General features: G+C 40.7%; 1 protein-coding gene across 6 annotated transcripts in view; it reads right to left on the bottom strand.

Annotated features, from left to right (window-relative positions):
* Window positions 1–24,439, bottom strand: part of LOC105008934 (mucin-1) — a 101,493-nt gene that overhangs the window by 12,966 nt on the left and 64,088 nt on the right. For 3 of the 6 annotated variants that reach the window (XM_034290996.1, XM_034290997.1, XM_034290999.1), the window contains 2 exons: window positions 24,165–24,298; window positions 23,061–23,503 (listed from right to left, as the gene is read on the bottom strand). In XM_034290996.1, the coding sequence (XP_034146887.1) occupies window positions 23,061–23,503; window positions 24,165–24,298 (577 nt within the window). Of the gene's footprint in view, window positions 1–194; window positions 249–1,329; window positions 1,387–3,948; window positions 4,053–23,060; window positions 23,504–24,164; window positions 24,299–24,439 lie in introns of those variants that run through there. The other 3 variants (XM_034290998.1, XM_034290994.1, XM_034290995.1) reach the window with 3 other exon arrangements.

Raw genomic sequence — 24,439 nt, 5'->3', positions numbered from 1 at the left:
GAAATTTGGAACGACTGACATAAAATGCCAAGGGTACAAGGGAGGAATGTTTGTTCGGAGATGATTATGATTTTGGGGAAGGGATGGAGAGGAAACATTTTTCGGGGGGAAGAAAAGAAAAGACAGAAGGTTGCAGGTTTGTCATGGATTGTGTTGTAGTGGTTGATCTGTTCATTTCTATGAAGAAACAGTACCTGTTATTGTATTGACAGCTGCTGTGCTCTGGGCTGATGTTGTCCTCAATATTCCTGTTAGAAGATTTTGGAAGATTTCAGTCCAGAATACAATCCAGTCCATTATAATGTATATCCACCATACATAGATACAGAACCAAGATCCACCTGTCAGTCAACAGTTTTATTTCACCATCCTGGTACAGAATCAAGATCCACATGTCAGTCATCAGTTTTATTTCACCATCCTGGTACAGAATCAAGATCCACCTGTCAGTCATCAGTTTTATTTCACCATCCTGGTACAGAATCAAGATCCACCTGTCAGTCATCAGTCGAATTTCAACATCCTGATGCAGAACCAAGATCCACCTGTCAGTCATCAGTCTAATTTCACCATCCTGATACAGAACAAAGATCCACCTGTCAGTCATCAGTCTTATTTCACCATCCTGATACAGAACCAAGATCCACCTGTCAGTCATCAGTTTTATTTCACCATCCTGGTACAGAACCAAGATCCACCTGTCAGTCATCAGTCGAATTTCAACATCCTGATGCAGAACCAAGATCCACCTGTCAGTCATCAGTCTAATTTCACAATCCTGATACAGAACAAAGATCCACCTGTCAGTCATCAGTTTTATTTCACCATCCTGATACAGAACCAAGATCCACGTTTCAGTCATCAGTCTTATTTCACCATCCTGATACAGAACCAAGATCCACCTGTCAGTCATCAGTTTTATTTCACCATCCTGGTACAGAACCAAGATCCACCTGTCAGTCATCAGTCGAATTTCACCATCCTGATACAGAACCAAGATCCACCTGTCAGTCATCAGTCTAATTTCACCATCCTGATACAAAACCAAGATCCAACTGTCAGTCATCAGTCTTATTTCACCATCCTGATAAAGAACCAAGATCCACCTGTCAGTCATCAGTTTTATTTCTCCATCCTGATACAGAACCAAGACTTTCCCAACTACATATTGTAGTACAAGGTGGTTATAAAAACATTCATGTGCAAATTGTTAAGCTAGTTCAGGTTGACACCAGAGGCGCACACACAGACACACAGACACACACACACACACACACACACACACACACACACACACACACACAGACATACACACATAATGTTAATTACCTGCTATCAGGACAAGAATCATTAGATGTTTTCTTTCCTCCATAACTTCGTAAGATCCTGTGGAGATACAACACATGCACTTCTAATCATCAATAAACACTGTACTTTCAAACTTCCAGTCCTGTGTGTTGTTGTGTCCTCTGGCTCAGCTGGTGCAGCCTTGTGCTTGTTATGTCAGGGTTGTGGGTTTGAATCCTACTGGGGACCAGTAACCAAATGTGTACAGAATATACTTACTCCTCTAAGTAGTTCTGCTAGATGACCAAAATCTAAATTTTAATAATGAGCCAGTTTATAGCAACACATTAAACTGTTTGGTGGTAATGTGTAACACATTATCCAAGATCACAGAACCATGATGTCCAGGAGAGGATGAATGTAGGGTTGGGGTCCATAATCTCCAGTAATAGTCCAATTATGGTGTTTCACTAACTCTACAGATTGTGATTTTCCCTGAAATAACACTGACACAAACCCTGGAAGAACGATGCTTAGATTGACACAACTTTTTTTGGCGTCTAAATTCCACACCTAACTATGCTGTTGACAGGTTTTAGAGACAATTACAGAAGTTGATGCTTGACACCAAAAACAAAGAACAGGTAGGACACCTACAGAATTAAAGAACTGTCCAAAACCAAGAATCAAGCCCCTTGATGTGTTATAATCAAACATTGTTTAACAGTAGCAAAAGCCATGTGTGTTCAGAGGTGTATCTACAGTTTAGAAAAACAGAATTCTGGGTGCCGCTGTATATTATTTAACTACCCACATTTTTCAGGTCAGGCAGTGTTACTTTACAGGTTTTATCTGCGTTATAATTTCTCATAATTTATTGGATCAAGTTGTGTGTTGTGTATGTCGCCATCTAGACCACTAGATGGCGACATATGTCTAATCCACAACCGTAGTACCTTAACCATGGAGTCCAGCTGTTTTTGCCGGACCACGTAAGCAGAGCCGGCCTAGAAGAGTGAATGTCTCTCACTGACTGACTGACTGACTGAGTGGGTGAGTGAGTGACTGACTGACCTGCCAACTACAGGTCCCAAATTCGTATCTTCTCAGAGTCAAGACAAAGTATGCATTAGGGTTTGTTCCAGATAAACAAAAACCTTGCTGGCTATAACCTTCAGTATCTACATTATAGTAAGCCTAAAATAAAACTCTTTACGGTAATATTACAACTGTTTCTGGTGGATTTTCAAAGTACGCATCCATGCATGCTTTTTGGGTCAGGATATACAACAACCTAGATGGGTACAAACTTCAGTAGCTACGTTATAGTAAGCCAACCACATGTCTCTCTATCTGTGTGTGTGTGGGCATTGCAGTGTCTAAAAACAAAGATTTTCATATTTCGTATTGATTTGGAATCATTCTATGGGATACTAGAGTTGTCATACTGGATTTTGAATTGTTGTAATGACACCCGGAATTGACTCCAACCGGTTCTTCCACCTCCCTAACGCCCTCTGTTTTTCTCACTCTTTTTCTCACGTACAGCAAGGGGATGTGTTAAAAACACAAACAATATTAAACCATCGAGTGGAATGACCATTAACTTGTTCTTTAATTATAAAATAAATCCCATATAAGAAATGGATGTCTGAGGAAATGTCTAAGACTCGGTCACCAAGAAATCTTTCTTTTAGTCTTTGTCACATTAGCTAGACAAGCCATAATGTCTTGTCTAGCTAAAAAAACGCATAATGTGCCTTCAGGAAGTATTCAGACTCCTGGATTTAAATTATGATTAAAAAGAAAAAAATATATCTCCAATCTTCACACAAAACCTCATAATGACAAAGGGGAAATGTGTTTTTAGGAATCTGTGCCAATTTATTGCAAAACTGATATCTCATGTACATAAGGATTCATACCATTAATCACGCCACACTGAGTTAAGATGCATCCTGTGTTCTATCATTTTTGAGTCCATCTGTAGCAAGTTCAGTTGACTGGACATGATTTAAAAATAGACACAAACAGCTGTGTTTTTCCCTTAAAACATAAAGAAACTGAAGGGGTGTGAATACTTTCTGAAGCCACTGTCACAGTGTATCGGTCATCAGAGTGAAACAGGTTGTTCAGTACAGATCTAGTGGTCATCAGACTGAAACAGGTTGTTCAGTACAGTTCTAGTGGTCATCAGACTGAAACAGGTTGTTCAGTACAGTTCTAGTGGTCATCAGACTGAAACAGGTTGTTCAGTACATATCTATTGGTCACTAACCCAGAAACCTGATGTTATTTACCAATCATTTTCACACATACAACCCAATTAACGGTAAAAATACCATTTTGAGATGCCTGCCTGTCCATTGGTCTATTTACGAAGGCAGAAATATTCTGATCTTCTCCCACAAATTGGACTTCTGACCAATAAGGTCAGATCTTTTTGGATCTGATCGTTTTTCAGAGCTCATCGAAATGGGCAAAAGCCAATTCTGAATAAAAAATGATTGGGTTTCCTTTATAAACAGTGTTTACTTACAAAACAGTTCTTAGGAACACTGGATATTGTATTTGTAGTTTGCATCCCGATAAAAAAAGTAGGCCAGAGTAGTGTGTTGAAAAATGTAAATATAAATGAGCAACCAACACCATGAAACTCACCTTAGCAGTTTCTTACTTGGGAATGATTGTTATCCTAGACGTCTGACAGGAGCTGTGATATGTAGTCCACTCAAATGATCAATGATGCTCAAAGTGACTGTAAGTCTTCTGGGAGGGTGTTTTGTTTGCTGGCAAACATATAGGACTTTGTAACTTGTGGAACTTGTTTGTTAGTCTGTCAAAAGGTTGATCTACTTGTTTCAATTAGTTTGTCACATGCTTAAGATTTCTAATTTAGGAGAAGTTAGGAGATGTTTATGACCTCATACCACTGAGTATGAAAGATTTATACAAGACCTCATACCACTGAGTATGAAAGATTTATACAAGACCTCATACCACTGAGTATGAAAGATTTATACAAGACCTCATACCACTGAGTATGAAAGATTTATACAAGACCTCATACCACTGAGTATGAAAGATTTATACAAGACCTCATACCACTGAGTATGAAAGATTTATACAAGACCTCATACCACTGAGTATGAAAGATTTATACAAGACCTCATACCACTGAGTATGAAAGATCAATCGCTACCATTCTAGTTGTGATGGTAGTTTAGAAGTTACATTAATAAGTTAATTAATAAGTATGTTTATAATAGAAACATTTACAAGTTAGTTAATAAGTAGGTTTATAATAGTAACATTTATAAGTTAGTTAATAAGTACATTTATAATAGCGATAAGGAGCATAAAGGGTTGGGGCTGTATGACCAGTATTCCACGGCAGGGATCAGGCATCTGTATCTACGTTGCATCATTCAGCAGAACAGTCTTTAGCTATGGTATATTGACCATATTCCACACCCCTTTCAACTATGCAATGTGAGGTGGTGGTGACAGAAGAATTCCTTTGGGATACAGTTAAATCCTTCTGTGGGACACTTGACCAAATAGTACAGTTTTTCTCAGTCGCTTTGGCTCATTTTTTCAAACAGTCTTAACATTCTCTAAACTGTACAATCGTCACAACTGTTTCATGGGACGTCACAACTCTATGGCATGTCTGCAAAATGTAGTAACTCACTAGTCCAGGGTGGTTTAGGGTGGGGGATAGTACTGACTGGTATAGTACCAGCTAGTCCAGGGTGGTTTAGGGTGGGGGATAGTACTGACTGGTATAGTACCAGCTAGTCCAGGGTGGTTTAGGGTGGGGGATAGTACTGACTGGTATAGTACCAGCTAGTCCAGGGTGGTTTAGGGTGGGGGATAGTACTGACTGGTATAGTACCAGCTAGTCCAGGGTGGTTTAGGGTGGGGGATAGTACTGAAAGTGTCTAAAGTGAGTATGGGGAAAGTCAGTGCAATTTGATGGACTAACTGATGGATGGACTGATAGAAAGTTGAAATGGGGAATATCATAGAAACAATTTTGCAGAAAAATATTTGAAACATTTGAAAAATATTTTAAAAAATGTGCTTAAACTTTTAACTGCTGATGTCTTCTGAACATTTATGCTTGAATTCATGCTATGAGAGTCAAAATCTTAATCATAATAATCCATGTAAGGTTTTAAGGGTTCCTGAATGGTCTCCATTGTCTGTACTGATTTACATCTGCTGTAAAAGTTTCAAATATTACTGTGCTTCAGAAATCATTTGCAAATAAACATGTTGCCCTAGTTTTGTTGGTATAATGATATTACAAATATTTCACAGCCTTAATAGCTGTTGGATGTGCTACCACATGCAATCACTATTTTGGTTGGAAATCTTCTGTTAGGTCAGTGCAAGTGTATTTTTAAAAAGAATTGCAGCACTTGAAATGTCATTATGTCAGTTGTAGATTGTATTTAGTGTCACTGTAAATATGGCCTAGAACTCAGTTTGCTGTAAACTTTAGATTTAGTGTGTCGACCAGGTTGTCTGCTGCTGGCAGGCCTTTGTGTACCTGCACTACTCTTGCGTTACTCCTGCTCTACTCCTTAAGATAGTCTTATCGATCTAAGTGCCGGACAGTAAACTTTATTTAATTTTTTTATTGATACAGGGATGCATTTTCGCCCTGCATAACAGAAAACATACAAATATAAAATGCATTATAAAATAAAATGCAAACCATAAAATGTACACCTATATCATGAAAAATCATCACCGTAAATAATGAATGTATGAAACATTCAGATTTCCATTCAGGCACCAGAACATGCTTGGGGGGTGTAGCAGCCAAAAGCAGTTCTTGCTAACTCTGAGTGAGCCTGAGGTATGTCAGATTAGCCCAGTTAAACTGCAGGTTTTCCACTTAATGTTTGAGGTAAGATAACATGGAGGTATCTGCAGTTCAGCCTTACAAACATTAACTAAAGTCTGGCCCTTCTGGATGTCAGATGTAGCTTTTCCAAATAGTTTTATAGTGAAAAGTGAAAGAGTCTGAATACTTTCAGAACACACTATTATCAGTCAACATGGAATTTACATCTGTGATCATATCAGTACAGGTTCTACTTCTTTACAAACTATTGTATTGATTCAAGGCTGAATTAAGGGCATTCTGAACATTCCAGTGGTTGAACGTCAGGGATCTAGTGACCATGTGGTTGACGTTTTAATTATAGATGAAATAAAATAGTGTCATTAACAAACATGTAACAGGAGAGCACATTCTTAATCATCCAAACTGTAAACGCCTCCCACATTTTTACACAAAGTGGAAGGGGAAATCTGCACAAAGCCTCACATTTTTAGTCTTCACGTTTTCTTGCCTTACAATGTCTAAAGGCATCAGATGACATTGAGTCAGGACTGTTTTTTTCCTCTCTCATGGGTTTTGCTCCTTTCATATTTCTTTGGATGCTGACAAACTCCCCAGCTGCTGCCGTAGAAAGGTTTACCATAACAAGATGCTCCCATACTCCAAAATAAAGTGGGTTTTAACCCAAACGTGTAGTTTTGGTCTCTTTGTCATAGTGTATCCTAACAGCCTTCTTACAAACGGACAGTTGATTTAGAAACCTTGCCAATGGTTTGGTGTTGTTTCATGCCATCCTGTGCAGTTGAAATCATGAGGTCATCGTTGAAACAAAGTGCCCATCGCCTCACGTCTCAGTCACACCATCTGAGCTGCGTTAATGTCGGCCACTAAAACACTCCGGGCTGGATTGAATTGCCAGACCCATGGGCCCCAAACATCCTGGACATCCCCACCTTGATTGAACTGACAGACCCACTGGCCCCAAAACATCCTGGACCTTCCCATCTTGATTGAATTGCCAGACCCATGGGCCCCAAACCTCCTGGACTCCCAATCTTGATTGAACTGACAGACCCACGGGCCCCTAAACCTCCTGGACCTCCCCATCTTGATTAAAGTGACAGACCCATGGGCCCCCAAACCTCCTGGACTCCCCACCTTGATTGAACTGACAGATTCATGGGCCCCCAAACCTCCTGGACCTCCCCATCTTGATTAAATTGACAGACCCACAGGCCCCCAAAACTCGGGGACTCCCCATCTTGATTGAATTGCCAGACCCACAGGCCCCCAAAACTTGGGGACTCCCCATCTTGATTGAATTACCCTTTTACTAACAAACATTGCAGAAAACCCTAAACATTGGGAAGGTGTAGAAGAGGCGGCATCATCTAGCAGCCTCGCTGGGGCAGCTCTAGCAATAAGGCGTTACCGTCGTCCCTTCTGCTTTAACCTCGTCCCTTCTGGGTTGCCCTCGTCCCTTCTGGGTTACCCTCGTCCCTTCTGCGTTACCCTCGTCCCTTCTGCGTTACCCTCGTCCCTTCTGCGTTACCCTCGTCCCTTCTGCTTTACCCTCGTCCCTTCTGCGTTACTCTCGTCCCTTCTGCTTTACCCTCGTCCCTTCTGCTTTACCCTCGTCCATTCTGCTTTACCCTCATCCCTTCTGCTTTACCTTCATTCCTTCTATCCTCCCCCTGCCAGGTAATGATTAGAGGCAGGTGTGCCTCGTCGTACTACAGCCCCTGGCCAGGTGGTTCTGACGAGACATTGGATAGAAATTGATGCAGGAAAGAGTGTGTTTGGCTCCATATCAGTTAAGAGAGTAAGGATGATTAAATTAAATACAGAATTTACATGAGTATCAGATAGGGGAATGTTTAAATTGAGTGTTTATAGATGATTGTTTGGTGTATGGTCAGCTCCGGTCTGTGTCAATAAAGCATCTTATTCTCCGATAGCTGACAAACTTCACAATTGACCTTTGACCTTCAACTGACAACCCTGTCCTGCCGGTCTCCCAGTCTGCCACAGATATCCATGACCTGCCGGTCTCCCGGTCTGCCACAGATATCCATGACCTGCCGGTCTCCCAGTCTGCCACAGATATCCATGACCTGCCGGTCTCCCGGTCTGCCACAGATATCCATGACCTGCCGGTCTCCCAGTCTGCCACAGATATCCATGACCTGCCGGTCTCCCGGTCTGCCACAGATATCCATGACCTGCCAGGCTCCCAGCTGAAAACTGTCCTAAATGCAACCTTGTGACGGTTGCTCTCGCTATGTTAGGGACCAGCAGTCAAGGTGTAACCAACCACACCAAAGTACCTCATTACAGAGGTTGCCCACGACAACAGATGACTCAAAACCCAACTAAACCTGTTCTGCTGTTGGTTAGAATAAAGAACCTCAGTCTTTAGTGACAGAAACGTCATTACTGGACAACGCCCACCTATGATGGGAAGCGGCCCACCATGTTCTGTAGTTCGGTTCCATTAATCTCACCTGAAAGCAATTATAACAAGTCGAGTCTGTTTGGCAGGTGTTGTAACCTGCTGTGACACCAACACGGGCGTGAACTCTCACAGCCTGGACACAATCCAAAGGGCTTCACACACCTTTAAATGTCACCCTAGACTGATTACTTAATTCAAAAGAAAATCTTAAAATATTTTCACAGTCTGGAAACAATCGTGCCCCATTTAAGTTGTGAAACATAAGAACACACTTTCTTCTGGCAGGTGCATCTGGTAGAAACAAGCTTAGGCTTCCTGAAACATTGTTTGTATGTAATTATACATATTGTTTATGTGTATACAAACGTCCCGAAACGATAATGTTAACAATAAAGGTAACCTAAGTAGTTGTCAGAATTAATGTTTGTTTTGAAGTTGAGGGTAACCTAACTAGTTGTCAGACTTAATGTTTGTTTTGAGGTTGAGGTTAGGTCTTTGAGGTCAAGATTAGGGTTAAGGTATGTGAACTTGGGAATATTTTGGGTGTTCTGTTTCTTAATTATGGTTGCCACTAACAACAGCAATCCAAAAATAAATGTCTAAGTGTAACTGTAACTGTTGAATATAGGTGATGGGGAAAACTACCTGTGACGTGATATAAAGTGTTTCATGTGGTCAGATTCACTTTTATTCACTAAGGACATTAACACATCCTCAAGGCTTTGTGGAATGGTGATGGTAAAGGTAATGAGAACGAGAAACCCCAGAATATTACACCACAGAGCATGAGCATCAATCTGTATTTTGTATTGGCTCACTTCACTCTCCTACATAAAATTCCCTGGAGCCATGTTGGTAAATATGCATTGGGCAAGACTTGTGAATATGTGACAGTAAGCAACCAATGTCCCTATTAAAGAAGCCCAACCACATGCTCAAACCCACACAGAAACAGCCAAAGCCTGATTCTGTGCCAAACCTACAACTGACAAAGGAAAACATTGTGCCAACCACACCACCTCCAGAAGACACAGAACAAGCATCAGGTATCATGAAACCCAGGATGTGTTTACTCAGAATAGTGTTGACTTTCCTTTAACACACGTGTATCCTGTTTAGCCAGCGAACAGCAGAACCCCTCCAACTAGAGAACTTCACAAATACATCTGAAATGCAATCATCCAAATCTCAGGGAATAAATTTATTAAATGAGATGCTGTCCAATAGATTATAGTAGTTGATATATGATATAGGTGTAATTTATATAATGGTTGTGTTGTTTGTAAATTTGAATTGAAAGTTCTGCAGTGCATTTTTCTACATAGTAAATTCCAGATTGGAGCTGTGCAAATGTGTGTGTGACTTAAGAATGTGGCATAACTGCCATTGGCTGTTCCTGTGGTCAGGTGGTTAGACTTGTAGTTATTTAATTTTATTGTCTGCCACGCAGTCAGTGTCACTGCGGACAAATGTTGTAAATGCTGTGACCTTGTTGGTGTTTCCAGTGACTGGCTGTACAGCACCACAATCTGGCCAATCAGTGCAATTTCTGAAATGCAGGATGTTAATCGTGAGACATCATTTGCTGGATGCAGAGAGATCATTTTCCTTCTAAATCTATTGTGAGGGACTAATGTTTACAATAATGTGCCAAAACATGATGACCACTCACAGGTGAAGTGAATAACATTGATCATCTCCTAACAAGGGCACATGTCAAGGTCTGGGTGGATTAGATAATAAGTGAACAATCAGTTCTTGTAGTCAATGTGTTGGATACAGGAGAAATGGGCAGAAGTGACTTTGACAAGGGTCAAATAGTCATGGCCTGACGACTGGGTCAGAGCATCTCTGAAACAAGGCTTGGTGGATGCCCAAGGCTCCTCGATGTGTGAGGGCAATGAAAGCTATCCCGTCTGGTCTGAATTGACAGAATGTGTCCTGTGGGGCCCACAAAAAGTGGCTTTTATTCACACACAATATATGTACTTCTAGTGTGACCTGGGACCAGTTATTAGATTTGATTACCACTATGTGGAAGGGCTAATACCTTTTCTCTTCTGGACTGAGTTTCTTTGTTCTTGTTTAGGAGGAGCGGTGAATTTGTGGATTTATTTTTTATTTGGTCATTGGCTGCAAAGAACTGAAATTACTGACAGCCAAAGGAATAGTGGATTTTAGGAATGACCAGACAAGAACTACCAAAGGGCAAGTTATATGCAGTAGTATTGTTATATAATTGTGTTTAATTGCAAATAAACACTTTCCAGACAAATGGTTTTGAACATTTTTGTTAGGTGACCTAAAACTTTGGTTCAGTATTGTATGTTACCACAGTAGTTGATTAGCAAGATAATACTTTCTTTAGGTGAATACAGTGGGTGAAGAATGCCTCATAAGAAGCCTGTATTTAACTTTACACTGAAAGTGAGTGATCTGGGTATGGAATGAGTGAGAAGGGCAACCAAAAAACAAGGAACAAGGATTTGGTTTTCCAGGATGACCTTTTCTTAGGGTTTTTTTTTCATTTAGCATTTTCCAAAAGTTGAAGGTAGTGAGTAGGACATGTTTGACCCCCCCATCATTATTATGTTTGTGAATGACTGGAATTGAAGGATGAAAATAAACTTGATTTGATAAGTAAGACAAGGTGCTTGGTTTAGTAGGTGAGCATGTGCTTGGTTTAGTGGGTGGAGTACTATTCTTGGTATAGTGGGTGGAGTACAGTGCTTGGTATAGTAGGTGAAGCACGGTGATTGGTTTATTGGGTGGAGTATGGTGCTTGGTATAGTGGGTGGAACATGGTGCTTGGTATAGTGCGTGGAGCACAGTGCTTGGTATAGTGGGTGGGGTATGGTGCTTGGTTTAGTGGGTGGAGCACAGTGCTTGGTATAGTGGGTGGGGTATGGTGCTTGGTTTAGTGGGTGGAGCACCTAATCTAAACCTGGGAGACCAAGTGACCGGACCTAATCTGATCCTGGGAGACCCTAGACTGTATTAACTACATCTCTGACAAAACTAGCTAAATAGACCAGATGTTCATTTACATGTGTTTTCCTTTCTTACATTGATAATATTAAGGCACTTTATATTATTATTATTTAATCCAATAAATGTGTTTATTGTCATCATTGGTTGCAAAGTTGAGGAGAGGCAATAAATAACACCAGTAATGTGATGTGTTGAACATGGTGATATTTTAAACATTGTCGATATGAAGGAACAGAAAACAAGAGTCACTGCTGATATGTACAGTACATCAGCAAATATAGGTAAAACAGTTTCATGGTAATGTCGACAGTTTTCAGTCGTCCCTCCATGTTGACCCATTTAAACAACAGTAAACAGAAAGACGAGGACAGTCCCAGGTTACCAGGTTACACTGTCCCTTATTTGGTGCTGTAGTTCCCCTCGGCACCACCAGGGCACAGCAGCTCTGAGGAGCAGAGAACATCACAGTCTGCCATCTAAACCGTTACTACAGTTCAAACTACAGCTTTATGCCGTCTGGCTGTTTATATCATGTAGGTCTGTTTGTCGTATGTATGCATGTAAACTATCTTTGTGTGTGTGTGTGTGTGTGTGTGTGTGTATTACTATTTTGAACCAGAATGATCAAATATAGAGAAAACACACAAATTTGTACAGCTACCCTCATGGGGACCAGGAAATAGAAATTGCATGCTCCCTTGCCCTAAACCTAACCTCAATAAAGTAACATTTAAGCCTACATTTTACCTAGATGTAATGCCTAATCTTAACCCTAAACTTAAGATTAACACACACACACACACACGCATGTACACACACACAATTATACTTGTGTGGACCTTTTAGGGACTCAATTAAAATTATATTTTCCCAGTAATCTAACTGTAACCCCAAAACGTAATCCTAACCCCAACCTTTACCCCAAGTTTAAGAGTGCCTTCTTAAACTTGGGGTACACACACATGTATGTGTGTGTGTGTACATGTGTGTATATGTGTAAACACACCTTCAATGCTCCAAACCTACATTCCAGTTCAGTGACCAAACCCAAAGTGTTTACACATACTTTGACAATGTAATTAATATCATTTGAAAGGTCATCGAACAACAATTAATTAATTGAGAGAGAGGTGTTTCTGTGGGGAAGTTCACACTGGATCAAACACAAACATTTCTGGGTTCGGGTGTGGCCTCGGGGGCAGGGTTAGGTCTGGGGGGCAGGGTTAGGTCTCGGTTCCCTGTATCTGGTGACGATGTTTCATACCGGACCATAGCCTCTATCTTTTTCCGGTATTTGGGATCGATCTTGTTGCGGTACTCTGGTCTCATAAGCATGGCGGCGAAGCTGAATGACGAGTTCTTCAAACCAGCACGATGGCACTCAATTACTGCAGATGTTTGGATGGGCACGATCCAAGTGATCACCTCTCTTAACGTGGATCTGAAACCAAGACATCTGGGTCTGTAGGTAGTAATCCCTTGTCGACTCAAACCTGGATGTCATTACACTTGGGGAGGGTTTAGTCACTGAGGTTGGGTAGGTGTGTGGGGCTATGTCATTGCACTGGGCTAGGGGCTTGGATTTAATCATTGCACTTAGTTAGGGTTTGATCACTGAGCTTAGAAAGGGTTAGGTAGGGGTGTAGGGTTCACTGATTCTTCCACAGTTCAATGACTAAACCTCAAGTCCCTTCCCAACCTGAGTGACTAAACCCCACAGATCTACCCAACCTCAGTGACTAAACCCTGCAGATCTACCCAACCTCAGTAACTAAACCTGACACCCGACACACCAACCTCAGTAACTAAACCCCACAGATCTACCCAACCTCAGTAACTAAACCTGACACTTGACACACCAACCTCAGTGACTAAACCCCACAGATCTATGCAACTTCAGTAACTAAACCCTTTCCTAGTGTAATGACTCAATCAATCAAATGTATTTATAAAGCCCTTTTTACATCAGCAGTTGTCACAAAGTGCTTTTACAAAACACCCAGCCGTAAACCCCAAGGAGCAAACAACAGTAGTGTTGAATTTCACCCACACCTTTACCAAGTTTAACATCGTAGTCCTACCTTGACTAGGATATAGGAGTGTAGGATCATGAGGTTGGTGTTCATCTCAGCAGGGATCCTGATCTTCTGGGTCTGCAGCTCTGTATACATACTGAACAGCACATCATGGGCATTACGGTAGTTACCTAGAAAACACACTGCAGTTATGAGGACACAAATGTATTCCAATTCAACATTCACAACATAAAAATTATTTGAGAGGGTGGATATCTCATTCTGTGTGTGCCCTCTGACCTTGATGGCCTGCAGGGACATCACCATGCCAACGTTGCCACTCATCCGGAACACTCTGATGGCCAGGTCCACCTCGATGTGAACCAGACAGGACCGACCCATCTCAGTCCAGCCCTCAACCGTGCCCAGCGCCTTACACAGCTCCCACGCCTCCGGGGACGGGGACACACACGTTAGGGGGTATAACAAATACAGTGGGGAGGACAAGTATTTGATAACCTGCAAAATCGGCAGTGTTTCCCACTTACAAAGCATGTGGAAGTCTGTAATTAGTATCATAGGTACACTTCAACTGTAAGTGATGGAATCTAAAACAAAAATCCAGAAAATCACATTGTATGATTTTTAAGTAATTAATTTGCATTTTATTGCATGACATATGTATTTGACACAACAGAAAAGCAGAACTTAATATTTGGTACAGAAACCTTTGTTTGCAATTACAGAGATCATACGTTTCCTGTAGTTCTTGACCAGGTTTGCACACACTGCAGCAGGGATTTTGGCCCACTCCTCCATACAGACCTTCTCCAGATCCTTCATGACAGATCGTTGTCATGCTGGAAGACCCAGCCACGACCCATCTTCAATGCTCTTACTGAGGGAAGGAGGTTGTTGGCCAAGATCTCGCAATACATGGCACCATCCATCCTCCCCTCGATACGGTGCAGTCGTCCTGTCCCCTTTGCAGAAAAGCATCCCCAAAGAATGATGTTTCCACCTCCATGCTTCACGGTTGGGATGGTTTTCTTGGGGTTGTACTCATCCTTCATCTTCCTTCAAACATCAGACCACATGACCTTCTCCCATTCCTCCTCTGGATCATCTAGATGGTAATTGGCAAACTTCAGACGGGCCTGGACATGCGCAGGCTTGAGCAGGGGGACCTTGCGTGCGCTGCAGAATTTTAATCCATGACGGCGTAGTGTGTTACTAATGGTTTTCTTTCAGACTGTGATCCCAGCTCTCTTCAGGTCATTGACCAGGTCCTGCCATGTAGTTCTGGGCTGATCCCTCACCTTCTTCATGACCACTGATGCCCCACGAGGTGAGATCTTGCATGGAGCCCGAGACTGAGGGAGATTGACCATCATCTTGAACTTCTTCCATTTTCTAATAATTGCGCCAACAGTTGTTGCCTTCTCACCAAGCTGCTTGCCTATTGTCCTGTAGCCCATCCCTGCCTTGTGCAGGTCTACAATTTTATCCCTGATGTTCTTACACAGCTCTCTGGTCTTGGCCATTGTGGAGAGGTGTGGGCAGGTGTCTTTTATACAGGTAATGAGTTCAAACAGGTGCAGTTAATACAGGTAATGAGTGGAGAACAGGAGGGCTTCATAAAGAAAAACGAACAAGGTCTGTGAGAGCCAGAATTCTTACTGGTTGGTAGGTGATCAAATACTTATGTCGTGCAATAAAATGCAAATTAATTATTTAAAAATCATACAATGTGATTTTCTGGATTTTAGTTCTAGATTCCGTCTCTCACAGTTGAAGAGTACCTGTGATAATAATGACAGACTTCTACATGCTTTGTAAGTAGGAAAACCTGCAAAATCAGCAGTGGATCAAATACTTGTTCTCCCCACTGTAAAAGGACTCATAACCAACACCCCCCCCCCCCCACCCACCAACACCCCCACACACACACTGTACAGTTGCTCTCAACAGTAGTCACCCCCCTGAACCTTTTCACATTTTATTGTGTTAAAACATGAAATAAAAATGGATTTAATCAGGAGATTTAGCCACTGTTACAATTACAAATATAAAACACAAAATAATGCAAAGCAGCTGTCTTTAGTTGAACAAGTCCACATGTGCAATCAAGATTCCTCACACCTCATGATTTCACGTTGAATACAAAAAAAAACTAAAACAACATCAAGAACACGAAAGAACATTCAAAGCAAATCCAGAACATGGTTACTGAAAGCACCATCAGGGGTAGGATGTAATTACATGTTCAAGGCATTGAAGTTCCATTAATTCCATTATTAAGACATGCAGAGAAAATGGTACAACTGTGAGAAACTGGGCATCTGGGCAGAAAGAGCATCAGCCAGACAGGCCACCAACAGGCTGTAAATCTAGTCTGTCATTTTATGTTTAATGTCCGTTCCAATGTTGTGCTTGTCTGTTTTTTTTTTACACACTAGATTGTTAAATATATGGCCTCATAAATTTCAATGATGGCTTTTATTGTGATAAAGAAAATCTGAGTGCAGCCAGCATAATATTCTGCTGCTAAAATAACACTAATGAAGCCTTGTTTGGCCATCACTAGTTCCCAGCTACAAATAAATATCAGCAGATCAGTGTCTGTCTGTCTGTGTTGAACATGTATGTTAGTATTGACCCAGCAGATCAGTGTCTGTCTGTCAGTGTTGAACATGTATGTTTGTATTGACTCAGTAGATCAGTGTCTGTCTGTCAGTGTTGAACATGTATGTTTGTATTGACTCAGTAGATCAGTGTCTGTCTGTCAGTGTTGAACATGTATGTTTGTATTGACTCAGTAGATCAGTGTCTGTTTGTTTTACTCACCCTGGAAGTGTGAGTTCATTCTTCCTCTGCCCATGCCTGTCAAATATCTTCACAGAGTTGTCAGGTCTTTGGAACAGAAGAAAGTCCATAACAATACAAATGAAAATAAAAAGGACAAGATTTACACTAGAATAGAAGATGGGGTCAGCGTCCCAGAGCAATGCCAAAAGCCTCAACTTCACGAGTACGGGCTGAATATCTATGATATCACAAACCCAAAGTCTAGCTCTGGTCCAGGTTAAATACAGACTGGTATAATATCACAAACCCAAAGTCTAGCTCTGGTCCAGGTTAAATACAGACTGGTATAATATCATGAACCCAAAGTCTAGCTCTGGTCCAGGTTAAATACAGACTGGTATAATAAAATAATTAACCCAAAGTCCAGCTCTGGTCCAGGTTAAATACAGACTGGTATAATAAAATAATGAACCCAAAGTCTAGCTCTGGTCCAGGTTAAATACAGACTGGTATAATAAAATAATGAACCCAAAGTCCAGCTCTGGTCCAGGTTAAATACAGACTGGTATAATAAAATAATGAACCCAAAGTCTAGCTCTGGTCCAGGTTAAATACAGACTGGTATAATAAAATAAGGAACCCAAAGTCTAGCTCTGGTCCAGGTTAAATACAGACTGGTATAATAAAATAATGAACCCAAAGTCTAGCTCTGGTCCAGGTTAAATACAGGGGAAAGGAGGGGCAGTGGCTTTGGAAGGCTGGTGATTTCGACCGCGAGAGCCCAGGTGCACCAGCAGGGGGAGCCACAGGAGAGGGAGTCTTGACAAGACTACTCACTCGCTAGGCGAGTTCAGCATTGGGGTATGGAAACACTTATGTTTTTCATTTCTACCTGCCAGTAAATTGCACTTCCCAGGTTCCCCGGTTCAAAATGTGTCTATACCTGAAAGAAGACAACCTGTAGTGTTTTGACCCTCCAGGCCTGGAGTTGAGATGTGTCCTCTAGCTTTATTGTGATCACACAGTGTGAAGGATGATTCAAAAGGCAAAAACATTTCCAAGGATTTAAGAAAAGGGTTTCACCTTGTGATCACTCATAAACTACAATTAGATGCCGCCTCCATGCCAACAATATATTAGTCAGAGTTGCCAACAGAAAGCCTTTGCTGTGACCAAAACACAAATGTAAGTGCATAGAGTTTGCTAAATGTAATTTAAACTATGAACCTTAAAAGGTATTTTCACGCCCCCATAACTGAGCACTTAAACCAAACCGCACTTATTAGCTTTACAGCTTTTATAGCTTCCAATGTTTTTCTTCTATGTCTATTTTCTTATTCTATGTATTATTATGAGGATGGTGTTTTGATGTTTACATTTGAATATATTTTATGCTATTGTATTTTTATATGTCTTTCTTTTTCTTTGTAAAGCACAATGAATGTCTTCTATGTATGAATTTTGCTATATAAATAAACTTGCTTGCTTCAAAGGTATGTCTTTGAATAAAATAATTAATGAGTCAATTTTATTTAGTCATTACTTACTTCAATGTTAAGCTCAAGCCGATAAACAAGTGATACTTGTAGTAGAGTATCAAGTAAGCCAGTATGCCAGTATTGGGGCCAATTTGGACATACTACCTCATCATAAAATAGTGTCCCTGCATTAGATTTTGTCACACATTAACAATCTAGCGTTTGATCTAGCGTACATTACCCCAAAAAGCATACAAGGATGCGTACTTCGAAAATCAACCAGAAATAGTCCCATTATAACAGTTTTATTTTAGGCTTACTATAATGTAGTTACTGAAGGTTGTAGCCAGCAAAGTTTTTGTCAACCCGGAAGAGATTCTAATGCAACATGTTTTCTGACTGTAGAGATTCAAACGCAAAGGTCTATTGTTTGCAAGTCTGTGTCTCTAAAAATGTACAATACATCTAAATAAGATCCTGAGATTGATAATAGATTTTTTCTGGTGCATGGTCAGTCCATGCATCCAATTGTTGAATCAAAATTATTAAGTACATAACTGTCTCCAATAGAAACACCTAAAGATGAAGGGAACAAGGGACAACTCAAACCTGACAATGTACAGACAAGGAAAGAACCACAGCAACTCCAAACAAATGATCATAAAGACCCACTTGAGGACAGGATATCTTAACAAATGAACAAAATGACCTCAGTCTATACTTTAAGTGTTACATTTAATATATTAGATTTAATAATAATGAGGCTTTAAAAACATTTTAAACATTGACATTATTTTGATATGATATTTAGTGGAATGCCAATAGTAACAAGCTGACAATTACAGGACAGGAAATGTGTTTTAAAAGCTTATAAAAAATTAAGTTACATTTGGATGTTGGCCTTGACTGAAAAAAAAGTCTAATCTTTTTTGCATCAAATAGATAACTAGATAGAAACATGTTGGTTGCATTGTAAAAGGTACATGATGCAAATGAATAAAGTAATTTAACTATTATTTGGCCAATTTGGTTAAGTGGGAATACAGTTACATAAACTATACATAGAATTTGCTTATCTTAATCAAATTATATATAATACGAAGACTATTCCTATTCAAAAACATTGCTAAATGACATCAGAAAAGGTACATCTTAAGGCCATTGATATTAAAGTCATACATATTTAGGCTGTCTCTCTAAATATGTATGAGCTGGGATGAGTCCATTGGTCAGACCCGTGCCACCTCAGCCAGGTTATTTGCTAAGCAGCAGAGGTACCACTAGCTTTGCCAGGCTGTTAGCTAGCCACCAGCTGTCCCAATATCAGTGCCAAAGTGACAGGTAAGACGGCCAGACAGAAGACAGTGGGTCGTTGAGCACTGCTTGTTGCTGCTGAAAAAGTCAAAGAAACAGACAGGCTTTAGTAAATGGCGAGCTTTGCCAAAGCAAATGGCCGTCTGGAACAGTTATTTCCAGCTGCAGTGTTACTCGATCAAGTCAAACTCATAATTTGACTATAAACCTACACACTGCTCGCCGAAGTATCAGACTGTCAAAGGAATATGCATTGCAAAGAGCATTTACCCATTGCCAGGTTGTCACCAACACATTACGGAGGAGCGCTCTCCGTAACGGTGCACGTACACTGTTCCAGCGCGCTCGCCGCATCGGACGGATACAACATATTTTCTATGAATAGCGTCATGGCATCGTTGACGTTTGCGCAAAGCATCTCGGGAACCCGTTTGAGCTGTTCAGGCGCGTTCAGAAGTTGGGCCACGGTCAATATTATGCAAATGAATCTGGGTAACGCAAGTTTATCCAATGGATGTTGAGTCTTTCATAAACAAGAGACGGTCTTCCTTGTTGGTCCTTTGCTGTACTACACTAGTAAGTTAAATATTTGGTCCATGTGAAACGTTATAGAGGGGGAAAAGTGTAATATTGCTTGGAAGTTGGTGGCAGAGATTGTTGGTGTCTCAGGTGAGTTAAATAAATTAGCACTGTTTTAAATTGTTTTTGTTGTATTTATTTAGCATTGAGTTTGTTTGTTTTAAATGGAAGCAGCACAGAGACATGTTGACTGCTAGCGTAGTGCTCATGATAACGTGTGTTTGAGAAAAATGTTTGAGAAAAATATTTTTGGTTAGTTTCATGTTGAATTAAAAAAAGTTCACCAAGAGATGTCAACACAGCCCTCCCCCGCCGAAAAACAAACACCATAGCAGATATGCCAATAAGCAGCTATCTGGGGCAAGGCGGCGCATTTGCAGATGAATTAATGCCGGGCTGCCCTTATCCATAATATGTTTAGCATTTTCTCGTGCCTTCACTTATTTCACTGTTCGCTGGGCGCTTGTGGGGGTGTATGTTTGTTTGTTCCAAAAACATTTTTGGTTTTCTGAACAAAGAAGGAAGTTACTTTAATTAGCTCATGTAGCTAGGAGTATTATGATGTCGTTCCACTTTTTTGAGCACAGGTAAGGATAAGGGATAATGAGGTTAATGACAATAAACAAAATGAACAATGATTCAAATTCAAAATAGACCAGGAAATTAGCTACAGAGCACTAGTACAGTAGCTAGTGTAGTGTTTGTGTTTGTGACAACTTATTATATTAACTAGCTATTAAATTTACCAAATAAAAGGCTTGTTGCGTTTGCACTGCTGCTTTACTTTAGTAGAGGATTGTGCCAGCAGCACCGTTCCTGTTGGGTTCACCATGCAGTCCACAGGTAGTGCAATAGGCTTGGACAGGAGCTCCGCCTTGACGATGCCAGTTCCCAGGCTTATTTTCAGCTTACCAAGGAGGTTGACTAAGTACTGGCTATGGTCGGACCCTGGATTGTGAGGCAGGACACCCTGTTTCATCGGGCTATTGGTCCAACCAAACATCTCGCCACTTGTTCTGGAAATCCGGACACCGCAATTATACATTTTTCATCCGTGTTGGTTGTAGAATAGCAAGATCGTAGGCTATGGTACTTTTCACAGCGATACAATGGAAAAGAGGAACAGACACACCTTTTCTGATTGGTTATCTCCCAACACCAGCTAGTGACATTTCTCTCAAATGTGCGTATTATAGAGGGGAGCTCTATTTTCCTGTGCCTCTCACGCCAGCTCCACATTGTCACATGACTCCATTGACAATTCATTGGAGGCAACATTTTGGTAGCCGAATTTCATTAATTTTCATTATCAAGTATTACTGGGTGTCCATCTGTCCGTCTTGCTCATCGCTAGATGCTTGTGGGTGTTTACACTATTTGTAGGGTTTAGCCATGCCGGGAGTTCACCGGAGTTCACATTTACTACTTCCTGTAGCTAGCTAGCTAGTACCGATACATAGTAGTAGTATGATGTCAATCCACACAGGTAGGATACCCGATAATTAGGTTAATGAAAATCGAAATTGCTCTATAGGAGATATAGCAACTGCTAGTATTCCTGACCAATAATACGAATGATAAATTTTTTGTCCATGTTGCTATAGGAAAGATTGTACGGTAGGAACTTTTGTAAAGGGAACCAGTGGAAAATGACCCAGACATGCTTTTTCTGATTGGCTGTTGCCCACCGCCGGCAAGCAAAATTAATCTCACATTTGCATAATATAGCTTGTGTCTCTATTTTTCAGCGCCTCCAATGCTTGCTTTGCACTGCTTGGTATCCCAAACTGCCCTGCGCACACAATCATGTGACTCAATTTAAAATGAATTGGAGGCCTAGCCACGTTGCCTGTTGGACAACCACCGTTAGGACGGTAATGTCAACCGTTTTGCTGTACACTCAAGGCATATGAAACCAGATTAAAAGATGAATATGAAGCCGATGCGACACATTAGCCGGCCGCACTAATCCACCATTATCTGGCTAACCCACCCGTCCAAATTGTATTAGTGAATACTTACAGACAATGGTGCTGTTTGGTAAAATGTCCAGCGTGATGGAACTGGAAGATGCCTGGACATCTGCTATGCTGGGAACCGAAGACGTGTTGGTGAAGACCAGAACCACTCTGGTCACTACAGAACCGCTCCTAAAAACACAGAAATGGCAACTTTTAGAAATGTTTTTTTAAAGGGGATGTTCCTCATTTGCTCCCTCCTCGTGCACATTTACATTAACAACACGTTTAATCCCAACAAAGATACTTTTATATTTAGTCAAACAGCTTGCAAGAAGTGTTTTTTTTATACACCCAAAATAATTAGTGAGTGAAAGTGAAACAGCACCATTCCACTATTCCTGTAGATATTAGAGACACTTTCATATGTTACCATTATGTAACTCCTATATAATTACCTGTTGTTTAACCAGGCAAGTCAACTGAGAACCATTTCTAATTTTAGATGACGACTTTTAATTGCAAGAAGATAGTGTATATATAACGTATAACGTTTAGCAATAAGGCTCTACCCAGGAGAAAGACAGACATTTATAATAATTACCTTCATTAAGTAAAATAAAAAGGTTAATGCCAGCCAGAGTTCATGAATGCAGGTTCTGAGATGGTGCAGCAGTATAACGTGCTTCTCTGTATTGCTAAAGCACTCCACCACACTCAAGGTGCATGCCATGACTCTGTATGTGGCTTACGTGTGGCTGGGAACTACAATAAGGCAATGCATTTTGGCCAAGCTCCGCCCAGTGTGGAGGGTGGCATCGACAGGAGGGTTTTCTTGGCTCATTGCACCCTCAAGACAGTACTAAGCTCTGTCGAGTCGGCGTGACTTTACATATTCAGAACTGAATGACTTCCTCTGTACATAATGTACCAAAGCAGTGACATGGGGATGCCTATGCGGAAGACATATCTACATCTTCTAGTCTCCTTAGATCATAGGTACTGTAGTTCCTTCCACCAGACAGGGTTGTAGGTACAATTGGATATTGTAAATTTGGGGAGGGGATAAAAAGGGGAATTGTCAGTAAAAATATTAAATAGCAAATAAATAAAAAGTAATTCCTGCACTTACCTGAATGACTCGACAAGGGACCGAAGGAACGATGCAAATGTTTTTGAATAAACCTTGTTCACCTGCATTGAAAAATACCAAACAATTACAAAACATGAACATTATGTTACAGTCTGTTCACAAAGATGATAAAACCAAATTCCATTTCTTTCCGAATTGACTGGAATGCTGATCTCATTACAAACCTCTGAAACCACTTTTGTAGCCAGAGTTTTGAACCCTTGAGAATTCTGGTCAGCGAGATCTGATGTGAAGTTCTGGTTTAGACTGAACTGAAGACTCAGAGATCCTTCACTGGGAGATGGAGGGTCACTTGGTGCAAGAGCAGTGGTGGTGGTGACCGCTGGTGTTAAAGTGGCATTTGGAGCAGCAGTTGAAGTGGCATTTGGAGCAACAGTTGAACTAGCATTTGGAGCAGCATTTGAAGTGGCATGTGGAGCAGCAGTTGAAGTGGCATTTGGAGCAGCATTTGAAGTGGCATTTGGAGCAGCAGTTGAATTGGCATTTGGAGCAGCAGTTGAACTAACATTTGGAGCAGCAGTTGAACTAACATTTGGAGCAGCATTTGAAGTGGCATGTGGAGCAGCAGTTGAACTGGCATTTGGAGCAGCAGTTGTGTTGTCAGGTGCTGTTGATGGAAAGGTTAATAAATTATATGACAAGATTGTTACATTTTGTAATTTTCTGTTTGTAGCGTTGTAACATGTGAAGGGGCTGATATGTTGGTGTGTTATTCCATTTCTAGATAGTGGCAGGGACGGACCAGGACTAGACATCATCTCTGGCATTTTTCTAACACACCAGCCAATTGCCAGGTGGCCAAATATTATCTAACATAGTATTATTGTCTGGTTTTGGAGAGAATTTTGTATTAGACCTAGTTATCATAGCTTAGTTATAACAGCTTATTCTGAATCAGACAGAAATACATAATGTATTCTTAGAAATTTGAGACAGGCACATTAAACAATTTGCTTTCTCTTGTGAAAATGTGAGAAAACAGTGATGTGGTTCAGTAATTGACGAAAGTCAAATTGCTTTAAAAAATATATTTACTCAAATGTTGACTTAGCTCGTAAAGAATTGTGATCTTATAAAGACTGTAAACAAGGGCGGACATTGACCAACAATCGTTTCTGGTTTTTCTAACACACCGGCCCATTTATTCTCCTCTTGAGTTCCCATTTTGCATTGAAAAAACAACAATTTAGACATTCTGACAGGCGAAAACTAAAATGACCAGCCTGAAATGCCATATCGCCAATCCACCCTAGATGGTCAATACATACCAACATTGATGCTGCCTGGTACAATAGTCAGATTGGTGGTACTGTTGCTAAAAGCTGCCAGTGCCACGTCTGTGCTGGGAACCAATGTTTGGTTGGCAAAAACCAGAGTCATGTCAGTCACTACAGATCCACTCCTAGACAGGTGAAAAGAAAATGGAAAACCTTCTGAGATCCTTATCAATACATTTTACTTTACAATGTGAAATAGACAATACACAACCATATAAACAGAAATGGAACATTGCTATAATTTTGTCACTTTTAAATGATCATTA

Source organism: Esox lucius, chromosome 25, assembly GCF_011004845.1.
Source record: "Esox lucius isolate fEsoLuc1 chromosome 25, fEsoLuc1.pri, whole genome shotgun sequence".
NCBI classification, from domain to species: Eukaryota; Metazoa; Chordata; class Actinopteri; order Esociformes; family Esocidae; genus Esox; species Esox lucius.
The sequence above is the reverse complement of the archived record's forward strand: the minus strand, read 5'-3'. Positions and strand labels throughout refer to the sequence as shown.